General features: G+C 42.0%; 1 protein-coding gene across 5 annotated transcripts; it reads left to right on the forward strand.

Moving 5' to 3' along the window:
- Positions 1–541: 541 nt before the first annotated feature.
- GTF2H5 (general transcription factor IIH subunit 5) lies at positions 542–13,105 on the forward strand. 5 transcript variants are annotated; one of them, XM_077755052.1, is made up of 3 exons: positions 542–593; positions 1,417–1,489; positions 12,640–13,105. In XM_077755052.1, exons 2-3 carry the CDS (start codon positions 1,455–1,457, stop codon positions 12,818–12,820), a joined length of 216 nt encoding a protein of 71 aa, XP_077611178.1. In that variant the 5' UTR covers positions 542–593; positions 1,417–1,454; the 3' UTR covers positions 12,821–13,105. The 5 variants fall into 5 exon arrangements, with proteins under 5 accessions (XP_077611178.1, XP_077611177.1, XP_077611179.1 ...); XM_077755051.1 differs by having other exon boundaries at positions 554–633; XM_077755053.1 differs by lacking the exon at positions 542–593 and adding an exon at positions 666–807.
- Positions 13,106–16,547: the final 3,442 nt, after the last annotated feature.

Here is a 16,547-nt window from a genome sequence, read left to right on the forward strand (position 1 = left end):
GCTAAAAAGAGGAAATTGGACTATAAGAGTTGGGTTCATAAATCACGCAGCATTAAATGGGGTAAGTACAAGTTAACCTAAGGAACCTAAGAACTTCATCCCTCCACTGGTAAAAATAATTAAAGTGAGAGCTCTATTAGACCACATTTCCCCAAAATTTGGGGAAAGGATGAATTTTAGAACCCTCTGGGGTCTTCCACTTTAAAATGACGGTTACCAGGCCTAAAAACCTAAGAGCATTCCATCTATTCGGCCTCTCGGGTCACAGCTAGAAGCTGTGGTTTGGCAGGTTCCGATTTGAATGAGAAAACTGTTTCCTACTCCTTCCCATCTTTCCGCGACTACCGAGGCGGGGCTGATGGTACCGGCAGGTGCTTTTTGGGCCTCAGGGAGGTGCCAGAGCTGGGCAGCGACCGGGAAAGAAGGGTCGGGCGGCCCAGGCTCGGAGAGAGGCCCTCAGGCCCCGCGGCGGGGCGGCGGGTNGCGCCCCGCCTCCCTCCGGGACGCCCCACCCACAAGAGCGTCGCTGACAGATGACGTAGCCGGCGTCGGCACCGTGCAAGGCGGAGTTACTGCTGGAGCTTCCGGTAGAGGTTCGTGGTGTCAGTTCTTCCAGCCAGAGGGGAAAGTGGGGTGCGTAGAAAATCGAGGGGTCCCCGAGGAAGAAGGGAGGGGGGAGAAAAGACCCAGAAGCCGGTCCAGCAAGTACTGGGATACAGGGCGGTGTCCTGCACCCTCTCGGGACCCTTCCTGAAGAGGCCTGGAGGCTGTCCCGCCGTAATTGAACCGTGGGTTTCACTAGGGGAGGTAATGGTTCGCGCCCCGTGTAGAAGTTTAAGGATTAAGTTGGCATATGCCAGGTGGGATTTCTTTTTCTCCTAGGGCAGGTCCTTGGGAAACTGATTTAGTTAAAACACACACACACACGTAATCTGGTGACCTGGCTTCTCTGTCTGTCTCTCTTTTTTTAATCCAGGAGCTATAGCTTAGTCCCTTCGCTCTATCTCATCTGTGAAACGAGACGGTCGGCCTCACCATCTCTTTTAGAGCTACCATTCCGTGATTCCTGCTTCCCAGGATCTTATCTTTTATCATTAGCCTAGGTGGGAATAGAAATCTTGTGACTCATGTTCTAAACCTGCTTTGGGCACGGGGGCGTATAGTTAGGTGGTTTGCTTTCTGTAGGACTGACTCGGGTAGCATTTGCAAGATTTCTGCATTAATATTCCAATAGACTCGTTTTAATTTTGTTAAAAATCGGAATAGCCGTATGTCTTGTTAATGTTAGCCCTATGTTTTTCATAGACTTAACTCTTTAATCTGACATTTAACATTTTGCCTCATTTCAGAGGCAAATCTGCAAAGTATACTGAAGTTGGTGCTTTTTGAATTTATTGTCACCTTATCTTTTATTAGCATTTTAAAAGTCATCTGTATCTTCTGACCAGGAGAAGATGGTCAACGTCTTGAAAGGAGTGCTGATAGAATGGTTAGTATTTTGATACTTAAGAAATTTAAATCTCCGTGTTGAATCTTGATGTATGTATACGTCCTCTAAAATCCATGTTTTTGTTTTAAGATCTAAATGAATCAACTCTTTCAGCTTTCTTAACTTCATTTTTCTTATATAACAAGTGGAGTATCTTTTTTTCTTGTGCCAGATTTCAGTGTCTCTGTCCAGTGGTGTATTGACATTATTTCCAACACGTTTTGGTCAAGGGAAGTGTATTTTTTTTTTTAAGTATTTATTTTTGAGAGAGTGCAGGTGGGGAAGGGGCAGAGAGAGGGAGACACATAATCCAAAGCAGGCTCCAGGCTCTGAGCTGTCAGCACAGAGCCCTATGCGGGGCTCAAATCCATGAACTGTGAGATCATGACCCAAGCCAAAGTCAGCTGCTTAACTGAGCCACCAAGGCACCTCCAGGGAAAGTGTATTTTTTAGATCAACAATCTTTAGAGGAACAGTGCTTGTATTATCTGACCTTCAGGGATTGACTGGAATTTAGGGTCTGCCTATGTCTTCACCATCACAAACTGTGGTCTTGAAAATGAGTAAGAAAATGAAGAATCAGTTGAAGGTTTCTTAAACTAGGCACGCCTTCCAAAGGAGAAACTAAAAAACCTTAATGAGCAGTATTGAATTTCAAAGCAAGCTATACAGGGCTTGTTATTCACAGTCTGAAAACCTCAACCAGTCCTTGCTCAATCTCCGCTCATTTGCGATGTTAAGGCTGGAAGAGGAACAAAGCCAAACCCTAGGATTCTTCTGGCATTAAAGCAGCCTTGTCCTTTATGAGCCACATAGGTCATCTTAAATTATCCATGAGCCACATTGAGTAAATTGAAACAGGTGAAATTAATACATTTTATTTAACCAGTGTATCCAAATTATTTCAACGTATTGTAAATCTTTAAACTTCGGACTAAGATTTCAAAATTGTGCTGGTCTTTTTTCATATCGCAGCCTCAAAATCCAGCCTGCAGGTTACTTTCCACAGCCCATCTCACAGGCTGGTCACATTTCAAGAACTCAGTAGGGAACAGCGCCGATTTAATGTTTGGATGGAGGAGACACAACAAAGGCCAGAAGAAAAGAGCCAGTGACTTAGGAGGGAAGCTAAGAGGGCATGTTTCCTGAAGTTGAGCGGGCCTGAGTCCGCTGGTCCTCATAAATGGAATAAGGTGAAGACTCTGGAAGTCAGTGATTTTTCTCTCATCTTTTCTTAATCTATTATTTATTTGAGAGCACGCACACACGAGTGGGGGGGAGGCTGAGGGAGAAAGAGTGATAAAGACATTTAAGCAGGCTCCATGCTCAGTGTGGAGCCCTACTTGGGGTTCTGTCTCAGGACTGAGATCATAACATGAGCCTAAATCAAGAGCCAGAAACTTAACTGACTGAACCACCTAGGCAACCTTTTTTTTTTTTTTTTAAATGAGAGCTGTTTTAGTGGAAATGTGAGATAGATACACCATATTGGAGTACCTTGAAAAGGGAAGGAAACATGAGGAAGTAGAGACTCTTCGGAGGAGATTTGCTGTAATAATGAGCAAAGGAATGGAGAACTGGATGGGAAGCTGAAGAGGGATATGGGAAGGGACTCTGTTTCTTGTTATTTTGGTTTTAATGTGAGAGTAGAATTTATGTTGATGAGAATAAACTACTCAGAGATAAGAGAGATGTTCACTGGGGAAAGGAAGGGGACGGGATCAGGTCCCATAAGTTCTAACCACAATGTGCTGTTTTCTTTTGGAAAATACTTTTAAGCTAGTTTTTTGTATTGTATTTTTGTTAAAACTTTCTCATTATTGGGGCACCTGGGTGGCTCAGTTGGTTAGGCGTCCGACTTTGGCTCACCACACTTGGTGTGGCAAGTGCCTCAGCAAGGTGCAAATGCTAACCAGTTTACAGCATAATAAGCAGAGAATCTGAAGATATAGGTTTTGTTAGACCAGGCTTATCTTTACAGGTTTGGCTTCTAAACCTGTACTGTTTTTGAGAAGCAATTAAGAACTAAAGCAAGACCTGGCCTGGGTGGCTCAGTCAGTTAAGCATCCAATTCATGATTTTGGCTCAGGTCATGATGTCACGGTTTTGTGACTTTGAGTCCCGCTCCAAAGTGCAGAGTCCGCTTGGGATTCTCTCTCACTCTGCCCCTCCCCGATCACACTGTCTCTCTCAAATAAATAAACTTTAAAAAAAAAAAAAGACAAAACCAGTCTTACCATAGTTCTGTTCTTTCGCAGCATTTGTATATCTTGTGAGCCTTTGCTCCTCAGAAGGGGCCGTATTCACAGAAGTTTCCTGGCTACCCACAAGAGTGCCTAAACTACACCTGAGTGATGCTTAGTAAATATTTGTTTACTGAATGAATTTTGTTAACATAACTGAGTCAAGGAATGTAATCTCAGCCTAAATCCCAGATTATTAATGATCCTTTACAGCTTCTCTATTAGCACAGTGATAATAGTGAAGATAAGAATCAGTTCTGATAACTTGGATTCAAGTTTCAGTACAAAAAAGGTTTTACACTAGATCTCCTTTTTGGCAAGTCACATCAAAATAGCTTTTAAATGAAGTGACTGTTGGCTTCCAGTCTTAGCTTTTAAAAAGCAGGCTTTTACCGAGTTACCAATATGGATGATAGCAATGCAGTCTTTAGACCTAATGTAAAAAAAGCGATTTGTAGTAGGTTTGGGGGCATTTATATGCTTTAACACAATAATTTCACTTCTAGAAGTGGTCCGAAAGAGGTGGTTGGAATTGTAGGTGATTAAATGTGCTAATAAAACATGAGGCATCCAGGGTGGAGCTAGAGAGTGTAACGCTAAGTGAAATAAATCAGAAAGACAAGTACCATGTGGTTTCACTCCTATGTGAAATTTAAGAAACAAAACAAATGAGCAAAAGGAAAAAAAAGACAATCAAGAAATAGACTCATAGAGAACAAATTGATGGTGATGGCCATTAGGGAGTGCTCTTGTGATAAGCACCAGGTGTCGTATGGAAGTGTTGAATCGCTATATTGTACACCTGAAACTAATATTACACTGCATTCGCTGGAATTACAAACTTAAAACATTGTGACTTTTTTTATAATCAAATAATGTAGCTGTTAAAATAGTTGAAAACATTTTAAGTGATCTGGGATGATGATACTGTGTAATAACATTAAATAAAAAGGACTGAAGGCCTTCATGAAATAGCACTGAGCATTTACTGGTCTGCACTAAGCACTTGGTAATATTCAATTAGTTCTCAACAATCATCACATATAAGGTATTATTATCCCCATTTTATAGATGTAGAAATTGAGGTACAGAGAAATTGCTCAGGGTTACACAGCTAAGATGAGATCGTATAAACCACAGTATTCTGATTTCAGAACCCATGCAAAGAAGCCTTATGTAGTCTGTCTTTCTAACACAGAACTAAGCATTATATTGTGTTAAGTTTTGTAAAAAGACGTGTGCATGTGTAGTCTTAGAATAATATAGTCACAGGTTAATAATAGAACAACATTTTTGTAAGAGCAGATCCTTTAATAGGGGTAGAAGTGGGTCATTTGAACTTTTTTACCTATATCCTTTCACCCACCCCAAAACTCTTGGCATTTTATTTTATTTTATTTTATTTTAAACTCTTGGCATTTTAATTGCCCTTCACTGGAGTATCTACCATGAGGAAAGTGTTTTAGATACATTCTCTAATTCTCTAATCTCTAATGCAGTGTAAGTAGCGCTGTCTCCATCTTACTACCTAGGACCCTAAGACATGGAGAGGGTTAGTGATTTTATAGAACATACGTATTTTGTTGACTGAGGTGGGGATTGTGCTTTGGCTGAGTCCAGTTCTTTTCTTTAGCATCTTGTGTCTTTTTAACAATAAACCTCGTATGTCATATTGAGAACTTGGGACAGTCATTCTGGTTGGTGTAACATCCCCTGTGGTGGCCCTTTATTTCTCTTAAGACTTTACTCATTGCAAATATAAGATTTTTAAGTAATTATACCTTGTCGCTAATTATTATCCAGAAGGATTGTTTACCATTGAGTGGGCCCGTGTTACTCTGCGGGTATGGACAGTGCTGACAGTTTTGTGCAGGTGACCAGTGACTCTGTGATCTGTTGTATAGCCAGCTACATCATCCTAGTAGACTTTGTGGTGTAATACTTCTTAGAATCCTGTGTTATACTCAGGTTATGTAGAAAGGAGTTGATTGACATCTGCCCGTCACATCCCCAAGGCAGAGACCTTTTTTCCTTGCTCACTAGCCCTGATCCCAGTTTTTTAACGAAGCATGTCTATGGGCACTTGGGTTTTTTGTTTTGTTCTTACCAACAGATTCTCCCCTAGACTCTCTTCATGAGAAAGTGGAATAAATAACCCTGTATCCAGGCAATATTCCAGTCCCTCAGTGTTTCATAACGAAGATCCCCTGAACTTTGAGTGTCTTTTTGAAACATTACAAATTATATTTTTTAAGTACATGTTTGAGAATTCAGTCTCAAGTTGACAGCCTTCTGTTTCCTTTCAAAAAGTTTCATGGAGGCGATTAATAACAGAAATAGTTATTCCAGTGTCTCACTGACCAGTGACTAAGTATCTCATTTGTCAGCAGTGTTCCCCCAGGTATGGGGCGTGAGGCAGGTGGTCAAGGTGATTTGTAGTGGGACACAAAAGGGAGAGGGGAGGACAAAGAAATAGTTTGTACATGACTAGTTTAATTTAGTTGAGGGGAAAAAAACCACATCAGGATGACCGATGTCATACCAGGTGAAGTTAAGCTTAAAAGTTGATTTAAAAGCAATTTAGGGGCGCCTGGGTGGCTTAGTCGGGTAAGCGTCCGACTTTCGCTTAGGTCATGATCTCGCGGTTCGTGGGTTCGAGCCCCACGTCGGGTTCTGTGCTGACTGCCGGCTCAGAGCCTGGAGCCTGTTTCAGTCTGTGACTCCCTCTCTCTCTGACCCTCCCCTGCTCATGCTCTCTCTCTCTCTCCTAGAAATAAATAAAACATTAAAAAAAAATAAAAGCAGTTTAGAGAAGAATAAGTATGTAATGCAGGCGTTACAAGAGCTGGCTAAAATAGGGATGGTACGCAAATGGCAAAAATTTTGAAAACACCAACGTGCTAATTCAAAGCACAGATATGAGCTCTTCTGGCCCTTGTTAGTTTCAGTTGTTTGGGGTTCACTTCATTGAAATAATGTAAATTTATTTCATCTAGAAAATTTCTGGAGATCTATTAGTCTTCATACCCACTTAACCTTTGCTATCTCTAATACCTCTTAGAGCAGCCAATTACTTGAGTAAATTGGCATCCTCTGTGAATATGCTGAGCTCAGATAGTAACAAGGTAATCTACCACATTTGGGCCTGAAATCTATTTTAAAGGGCCAACAAAGAACAATTGTTCTGTTGTGTAAACAGTATCTTTCTGAGAAGCATCTGAGTGATTTTAACTGAAAGTACTGAGATCTGTGGCAACCAGGTGGCTCAGTCAGTTGAGTGTCTGACTCAATGCAGGCTCAGTTCCTGATCTCATGGTCATGAGATTGAGCCCTGTGTCAGGCTCCATGCTGGGTATCAAGCCTGCTTAGGATTCTGTCTCTCCCTCCTCTGCCTGCCTCTCGCCCTCTCTCTCTAAAAGAAAGAAAATGCTGAGATTCTTGTGGGACCTGAGGGTAAAACGGGCACCAAGGCCTTCATGTGAGAGATGAGGGTGTCTCCCCATCCCCTGACGGCAGGACGAGAAGGGAAGCGGCCTAGCTGCAGAGCACAAAAGCAGAGGACTTCTGTCTGTCCCTCACCCCTGTCTATTCTTGAGTGAGTCCCCTTTTATTAGTATGGGCAAAGAGAAGTTCAGGAAAACAACATAGTTTTTAAAAATAATAGTATTGGAGACACTGCTCCTCAGCTCCATTTCTGTCATTGTAATTGCACCTTCCCTCTAGGATTGCTCTTTTTTTTTTAAATGTTTTTATTTTTTTGAGAGAGAGAGCTAGACAGAGGGTGAGCAGGGGACAGTCAGAGAGGGAGGCACAGATTCCAAAGCAGGCTCCAGGCTCCGAGTAGTCAGCACAGAGCCCAACAACGGGGCTCGAATCCATGAACTCTGAGACCTTGACCCGAGCCAAAGTCGGATACTCAACTGACTGAGCCACCCAGGCGCCCCTAGAATTGCTCTTTAAGCCCTCTTTAACTTTGTTTCACAGCCTGCTTTTTGTCAGTCATTGGTAAGTTGTTTATCTCAGCGAGATTTTTCAATGTACAACGTATCAACTGCTTTACAAAACTTTCTTATTCTGTGTCAGAATTAGGGAATTCCTGGACATGTGCAATTTATCTGTATCTGCTTAAACCCATGACCATTACATTATCTTTCTAGAAGACTCCTCTTTCTCCCATCCATCTCACTCTGTTGTTGCCCTTCAGTCTCATGTCTTTACCTGCCCTGAAATCCTCATTCTTATACTCATTAGCTCGACTTTTCCTGTTTTCAGCCACAGACTTCCAGACCACCCCTCATCCCTTTGACACTCGTTACCTATGGCTCTGTCATCTGCCTTTTCCCAGCTCCAGGCCTCCTCTGAGCCCTAGCGAGGCAGATATCTGCAGGACCCCCTCCCCCAGCCCTCACTTCTGCGCACTCTTCCTTCTCCCAGCCCCCTTTTTCTTTCTCACTGTAGGGTCGCCCAGCTCCCTCCTGAGCACACCCTTTCTCCCGCCACCCTCCCAAGTGTTGACTCTTCTGTGGTCCCTCATGTGCCAGTAGGGCCAGGAAACAGGTAGTTATCTGCTTATTCCTCCTTGCCACTTCCAGAAATGGCACCTTGCGTCTTCCACAGAAAGCTCAGGGCCAAATCGCTTACCATCAGAGGCCACCACCCACTAACCCTTCCCTTTGTAATCTGAAGCAGGCTCCAGGCTCTGAGCTGCCAGCACAGAGCCCAATGCTCGAACCCATGAACCGCGAGATCATGACCTGAGCCAAAGTCAGACACTCAACCGACTGAGCCACCCAGTTGCCCCAAGATTTCACTAGTTTTAAAACTTACCAGTATTTTATGTACCTCCAACAGAAGCCACTACCAGGTACGCTGTATCAGTCCATTGATTGTAAGAGCCCTCTCAGTTTTGGAGATGTTAAAATGTGGGGAGGAAATGTACTACTTAGAATAGATGGATGTGGTATTTCATACCTTCCACTCTTTTACCTCCAAAAACTTGCCTGCCTTCTCTTTCAGCTCATTACCTTGCTTCCTATTTCACTGAGAAAATACAGGAAAAGCAATCAGGAGAGAAAGTCCGCAGGTTGGTCACAGTGATCTGTGCCCATATACTCTCCCCCTGCCCCCCGGGCTACGGCAAAGTGTCCATTGTCATGTCTTAAGCCAGCGTCTCTGCTGGGAAACTGGGTCCCCTCCCTCCTCGCCTGTTGCAGGACAGCCTTCCAGCAGCCTTCCTTTTCCTGCTAGAGCACTTTTCCTCCGCTGCTAAATCATTCCCATCAGTGTTGTAAACGCAGCGTAATGCCCACCCGCCGCCACCCCGGAAGGAGGTGAGCAAAACCTATTGATCCCCGAATCCCTTTCCAGCTGCCACTCTGTTTCCCGCTCTGTGAAGCAAACTTTCGTGGAAGACTTGTCTAAATTCACTTTCTGATTTCTGTCCTGTGACTCCACTGAAACTGTTCTTGCCAGGGTCTGGTAGTCAAGTTTCAGTCCGTATCTTCCTGTGCCTGGTACCTGCCCCCATCACGGTGGATCCCCTCCGCTCCCCGAATGTCCTTCGTTCACTTAACTGCCAGGACTCAGGCCTTTCTACCTCTGCAGTCACTCCTTTATAGTCTCCTTTGCTGATCTTTTTCCTCCTAACCTTTTGACGTTGGGGAGTCTAGGGCTTGGTCCATGGTCTCTTCTCTGCAGCTGTGTTCACTTCCTTCTTGGGGCTTGATGACTGACTTTTTGCTCTTCAGTCTGGACTCTGCTACTGAAATCGGAATCATATATGCACTTTGCTGTGCAGTTTCTCCACTTGGGTGCCAGTGGCACGTCAGATGTAACGTGCCTCAAACCCAGCTCTTGATCTTCCCCACACACCTCTTCTTCCTGCCTCCTCATCTCAGTAAAAGGCAACTCCATTTTTTTCATTTGCTCTGACTAAAAATGTTGGAGTCTCCTTAATTCTTCTCTTTCAAAGCTGGGGTCTAGTCTCAGCAAATTATGTTGGCTTTACATTCAACATATGTTTAGAATGCAACCACTTCTCATCATTTCACCATTACTGTGTACTTCCAAACCGTCACCATCTCTTGCCTAGATTACTGCACTCCCCTAATCGGTCTCCCTGTTTGCACTCTTACCTCTGCTCCCCCCCCCCCCCCAAGTCTTTTCTCAACCCCACAGGCAGTATGATCCTTACTTTTAAAATTTAAGTCAGTTTGGGGCACCTGGGTGGCTTGGTCAGTTGACTGACTTCAGCTCAGGGCATAATCTCATGGTTCGTGGATTCAAGCCCCACGTCCGGCTTTGGGCTGACAGCTCAGATCCAAAGCTTTGTGCTTCGGATTCTGTGTTTCCCTCTCTCTGCGCCTCCCCCGTGCAAGCTCTGTCTCTCTCTCAAAAATAAACATTAAAAATGTTTAAAAAATAAAATAAAACTTAAATCAGTTTGGGAGTACCTGGGTGGCTCAGTCAGTTAGTGTCTGACTCTTGATTTCAGGTCAGGTCATGATCTCATGGTCTTGAGATGGAGCCCCGAGGTGGGCTCTGCACTGGGCATGGAGCTGCTTAGGATTCTGTCTCTCTCTCTCCTATCCCTCTTCCCTGCCCACTCGTGCATGTGCTCGCTCTCTCTTTCCAAGAAAAATAATAAAATTTAAGTCTGTTTGTAAGTTAAATCATGTCTCTCAGTAAAAGCTAAGGTTGCTAAAATCACTCCTGAGGCCCCTTGTGATCTGTCCCAGCTACAATGAACTTTCTGATCTCATCTCCCACTCATGCCCCCTTTAGTCACTGCCCTCCAGTCTCTGCGCCCTTGCTGTTCCCTCTGCCTGAGTCACCACGTGGCTCACTCACTACCTCCTCCTGGTGTTCAGATATCACTTGTTCACTCAGGCCTTCCCTGCGTCCCCTGTTTCAACTTGGAAGTCTCTCACTTTCATGACTGCCATTTCTCATCCTACTTACCTACTTCATGCGTGTGTGTGTGTGTGTGTGTGTGTGTGTGTTTTATCATAGTACTACTGGTAAATGGAAGCTCTAGTAACAGGGAGGGTTCTTTTCTTCTTTTTTTAATTTTTATTTTAGGTAGGTTTCATGCCCATCATGGGGCTTGAACTCATGACCCTGAGATCGAGTCACGTGTGCTACCGACTTAGCCAGCCAGGCGCCCCAACAGGGAGAGTTCTGAATTGTTTTTTTCATCCCCAGGAACAGAATAGTGCCTAGCACATAACAGGTGCTCAGTAAATATTTATTGAATGAGTATGTAAAACTTGAAGTAGCAAATTTACATCTGAATCAATTGATTCTGCATGTTAGTATGGTCATTCTGATACCGCAGCCATAGACTATCACTGAATTTTCCCAAGCCTGTGTGGACAAGTGTAACTTAAGTGCTCTGACCCTAACCATAAGATGACAGACATACTAGAAACTAAATTTAAAATCTGTGTCAGTTTTGGGGCACGTGGGTGGCTCAGTTGGTTAAGCGTCAGACTGACTTCAGCTCAGGTCATGATCTTGTGGTTCATGAGTTTGAGCCCCACATTGGGCTCTGCACTGTGGTGTGGAGTCTGCCTGAGATTCTCATTCATTCTCTCTCTCTCTCTCTCTCTCAAAATAAATAAATAATCTTTAAAAAATAAAATCTGTGTCAGATCTCATGTGGGCAGACCTATTTATTTAATCACATCATTTTACATTGTGGTAAAATTTTCATAAAATCATTGTAATGGTAAATTACTAAAAATAAATACTAAAAAAAGTCATCTTTTCAGAAATACTTGGCTCAATTAATAGGTAATACACCATGAACCATACCCATTTAGTGACTGAAATAAATCCTTTACCTTTGTTAGCTTTATTCACACCTAGTTTGTACTTGAAGGAACTAAACCTTGCTTTTGTTTTCAGGAAATTACACTGACCTCTTTTGAATTAAATCATCTTTGTAACTGATGTTGTCATTCCTCATTAAACCAAAAGATTTTGCAAAGTCAAATTTACTCTAAAATTTAAAAAAAAAAAACTATGCAGCTTGACATTTTTATATTCATCTGTTGCTAAATATACTGTACATTAGATCTCAAGAGTGTCCTTTTTTTTTTTTTTTGGTGATTCAGGGCCTTTATGACAGATAGATTTCTGCAAATCCAGGAAGTTGTATCCCTCTTTCCTTTATTCTATTCGTTACAAACTAAAACCCACAAATAAATAGAATTAAATCCAGATCTCTTTGAGCTCAGTATTCTGAAGGAGGCTTTAGTAGGGTTTCCCGTAAAGATTGTGAATGATAGTTCAAACTTAGAAAGTTTAGAATTTTAAGGGAGAAAAATAACCTGAGTACCAGCTGCAAGCCAGACCCTTATTCTTGGCATTATTCTTTAATTTTCATAACAGTTCTGTTCCGTAGGCTCATTTTGAGGATTTGGGAGATTAAATACATACTAAGGTCACAAAAGTAATAAAGCTGGGACTCAATCCAGTTCTGACTTTCACAAAGTGACTGTTTAACTGGTTTTGTAAATAAATTTTTCACTGGCAAGATCGTGAAAGTCCTTTGGCTTCTTAAAAGTAATGGTCATGGGCAAGTAAGGAAATTCATTTTTTAAACCAGTGAAGGGAGCTAACTCTTTGGCCCTGTTAACTACAAAGCTTTGAACATTACTTTTTCACTTATCAGTGACAGACTACTCTTTTAAAATCTTATCATTGGCCTCTTTGTCTAAAACTTGAACCAACAGCTCTAAAATGAAGCTATGTCTGCAGATCGTTAATGCTTGAGAGGAAGTGAGGGATTGAGTTAACAGTTTAGAACTCATCAATTATCCTAAAAATTCTACATGCCCGACTCGAGTCGCTCCCATGTAATTTGACAACAAGGCATCTCGTCTTCATGTGTTTTCTCTGCAGTGACCCAGCCATGAAGCAGTTCCTGCTGTACTTGGATGAATCAAATGCTCTTGGAAAAAAGTTCATCATTCAAGACATTGATGACACCCATGTCTTCGTTATAGCAGAGCTGGTTAGTGTCCTCCAGGAGCGAGTGGGTGAATTAATGGACCAAAATGCCTTTTCTCTTACACAGAAATGAAAATATTCAACCTTGGCCACTTAGGAATTATAAATAACAAATGTGAGAGACTGTCACCATTCAGTGTCCTGTGTGACAGATTAAACTTAGTTGCCTAGATGCATGTTATGGGAAAAACTGTGATGTTCGTTCAGAAAAAAGCCCCTGAACAGATTTTCCTGTTCTGTTTTGTTTTTTGTTTTTTTAGTACATGTACTATAGAATTTAAAAAAAAGAAAAGAAGCTTTAATGCTTGTCTGTAATTTGCCTTTTATTATCCTACATTAAAATATTAATATAAATGGTTTTCCTACCTTTTTAATACATTAAGTATATGACGGAATATGCTTTTAAATGATCCGTCTAACCTAGCTGTTTGTTTCACTTGTTCCCGTTAATAATTGTGGGGTTTTGTAGTGTGGGTGTGGTTCTGTACTAATTAGAAACTTCACAGATTATTTAGGTAAATATGCCACAGTGGGACCTTTGGTAGTATTTATCTCTTGCAAGTAATGTCTGCATACCGGCCAGCTCTGTTGGTAAAGAAGATGGGGAAGAGAACCATGTAACTTTAATGTAAACTACACTTTGCATTTCCCTAAGAATACAATGTTTTAAAAGTACAGAGGGGTAGAAATAATCAAATGAGAAAGGGCCTGTTGGTTTTGCAAGCTTTAGTTTTTCTTTGTTCAAACTTTTTGGTCACATATTCCTTTCCCATCAGGGCAAGTGTTTTTGTTTTTAAAAAATCAGTTTTATTTGTGCCTATTCCCTAGGAGAATCCCTGTTTAAATTGAATTTAAAAAGAACTATAGGGAGAGTACAGCCTAAGGAATATAATCAGTAATATGGTAATAACATTGTATGGTGACAGATGATAACTAGACTTACCACGGTGAGCATTTTGTAATGTACGTAACTGTCAATTCACTGTTATACATCTAAACATCATCAGAATGTCATATGTCAACTATACTTCAATTTCAAAGAAAGAAAGGGAAGTAGGAGCAGATAGAAACAGCCGTGTGGGAAGCGGCATGACTGGGGTAAGATACACTGCATGTAGTTTTTGTGATTGATGGGAGGCAGAAACAATCACACTGCTAGGGGCTTTGCCTCCCTTCCTGAAGACGGTGTTAACTAGAATGGGTCCCTGCGATGAGAATTCTCCAAGAGAGAAAAGGACTTTGGTGACACTGGAATCCTTCCAAACGCGGCTTACCTCCCTGCTGTGGCACCTGCGTACCATTTTCACTGGCTCGACGCAAGCTGGACGTTTCCACTGGTTGGTACCATACGTCCTCCCTTATCCACAGTGTTGCTTTTCCACCTTCAACCAAGGCCCAGAAGCAGACGATTCTCCTCCCTGTCCTCGGAAGGAAGGTCAGTAGTAGCCTAATGCTTTGTCACGAAGTCTACGTTGTTCACCTCCCTTCACCTCATTTTATCATCTCACGTGAGGATCCCACAAGAGGAAAGAGGGTCGTGCAGTCAGTACAGTAAGATATTTTGGAAGAGTGGCCATATTCACATAACCTTCATTATAGTTACTCTATTTTATCACTTATTGTTAGTAATCTCCTACTGTGCCTAATTTATAAATTAAACATTATCATAGGTATGTACATATTGGGAAAAACACAGTGTACATAGGGCTCAGCTGGGCATCCCCTAAGGGTCTTGGAAAGAAATCCCCCAGATGAGGGGGGGACTGCTCTACGTCCATCATGACTCCCATCAATATAAATCAGTCCACAGAACATTGATTCTCCTGTAACAATGCAAACAATTTTGTGGCATTTTTGGTACATTTGGTTCTAGAATTTGTTAAGTAGAAAATACATTTCTTTAGAGTTTCTGGCTGTACTGTAATGTTATTGAGTCTTGTACTTCAGGCATATTTAAATCAATTTCAAATATATCTCCGGCATTTGTTGTCTAATACCCTTTATAGGAACATGAAACCTTGAGAAAATTTTTCTTAGAATCCCAGTTTAAAAGGTGTGGAACAAACTACATTGGATAGTCATTGCAAAGAGTGTTACATGAAGGAAAGTTTTTATTTCATTAAAAAGTATTGGGGCAAATGGTAAATATCTCTCCCTGGACACTATAGTTCGGAAAAGGGGACATTGTGACACTAAGAACCCTACCTGCAGCTGTTTAGTTGACTGTCCAACTACGAGAGAATAGGAAATAACCAAGTGACATTTTACAGACTCTCCTTGCAATCTGATTAACCTTATTTGATTTGTCAAACTCNGGAGACACAGAATCTGAAGCAGGCTCCAGGCTCTGAGCTGTCAGCGTTGAGCCCAGTGCAGGGCTTGAACTCACAAGCTGTCAGATCATGACCTGAGCCAAAGTCAGACACGTAACCCACTGAGCCACCCAGGGACTCCTGATTGGCACACTTTAGATGTCCAGAACAAGAGATGCAGGCTGCTTGGTAGTAGAGAAATGGACTACTGTCTTTTAAAAAGAAAGTCCTAAATATTGTGAAAAAATAGTATTCACTTAAGTTCTCTTAACTGCAAAAAAGAATCATTTTAATTGTTTGAAGTGACCAGTCATAGATATCCATGAACTAAAATTGTAATATTTAGAGTTCTACTTTTTTTGGGAGAGAGAGAAAATCTTTAAGCAGTCTCCATGCTCAGCACGGAGCCTGATATAGGGCTTGATCCCATGACGCAGGATCATGACCTGAGCTGAAATCAAGAATCCGACTCAACCTGACTGAGCCATACGGGTGCTCCTATAACTTCTTGATAAAGAGTTTTTTTCCTTAAACACTCTATGAGGTCAAAAAAAAAATTTTTTTTTTTTAGAGAGAGATCTCATGTATGCATATGAGTGGGGAAGGGGCAGAGAGACAAGCTTAGGCTTGACAGGTAGGCTCCGAGTCTAGGGCAGCGCCCGACACAACTGAAATCATGACCTGAGTCAGTTGACTCAGATACTTACCCGACTGAGCCATGCAGGCGTCTCAAAAATTCTTAATTCCTTGAACCCTTACTTCCTTGTAAAATTTAGCATGATTACTAAAAAATTCCAGGCATCCTAAGTAGGCATCCCAGTTAATGTAAAAAATATATATCGAGGCATCAGGCTTAGTGAACAGTATTGATAACAGGCAACAAAGACTATTCCCCTTTGTTACTGATAGACACTACGGGTCGTAATCAAAATTATTAATGCTTATATTGCTCTTAACAGCAGCTGTAACAGGTGATCTGACATAATTTTACTATTTTCTGAAAAGATAGTAAATTATGTATTTTGTAGAGTGAAACCTCACCTCTAAAGAAACTAAAAACTCTGGCATGGTTCCTTCTGATTTAACTAGAACACTGGGATCATTGTCTTAACGTTCTTCTGTCCTAACAGACAGGAAGAGGATACAGGGGTGCAAAGGAAGCAGTTGCAAGTATAGTGACTAACACGCTCAAGGGCACGTTGCTCTGCAGCAAAGAGAACACTGAAAGGTCTGTTGGTGAAATTACTGAATAAGTTTTTTAGTTTTTTTTAAGTTTCTCTGTTTTGAGAGAAAGAGCGAGAGGAAGAGAAACCACAAGCAGGGGAGGGACACAGAGAGGGAGAAAGAGAATCCCAGCAGGCGTGGTGCCATCAGCACAGAGCTTGCCACGGGGCTCGAGCTCAATAACCGGGAGATGATGACCTGAGCTGAAATGAGTCTGACACACTCAGCTGACTGAGCCACCTAGGCGCCAATGAATCAGCCTTC

Source organism: Crocuta crocuta, unplaced genomic scaffold, assembly GCF_008692635.1.
Source record: "Crocuta crocuta isolate KB4526 unplaced genomic scaffold, BGI_CrCroc_1.0 scaffold11, whole genome shotgun sequence".
Taxonomy (NCBI): Eukaryota; Metazoa; Chordata; class Mammalia; order Carnivora; family Hyaenidae; genus Crocuta; species Crocuta crocuta.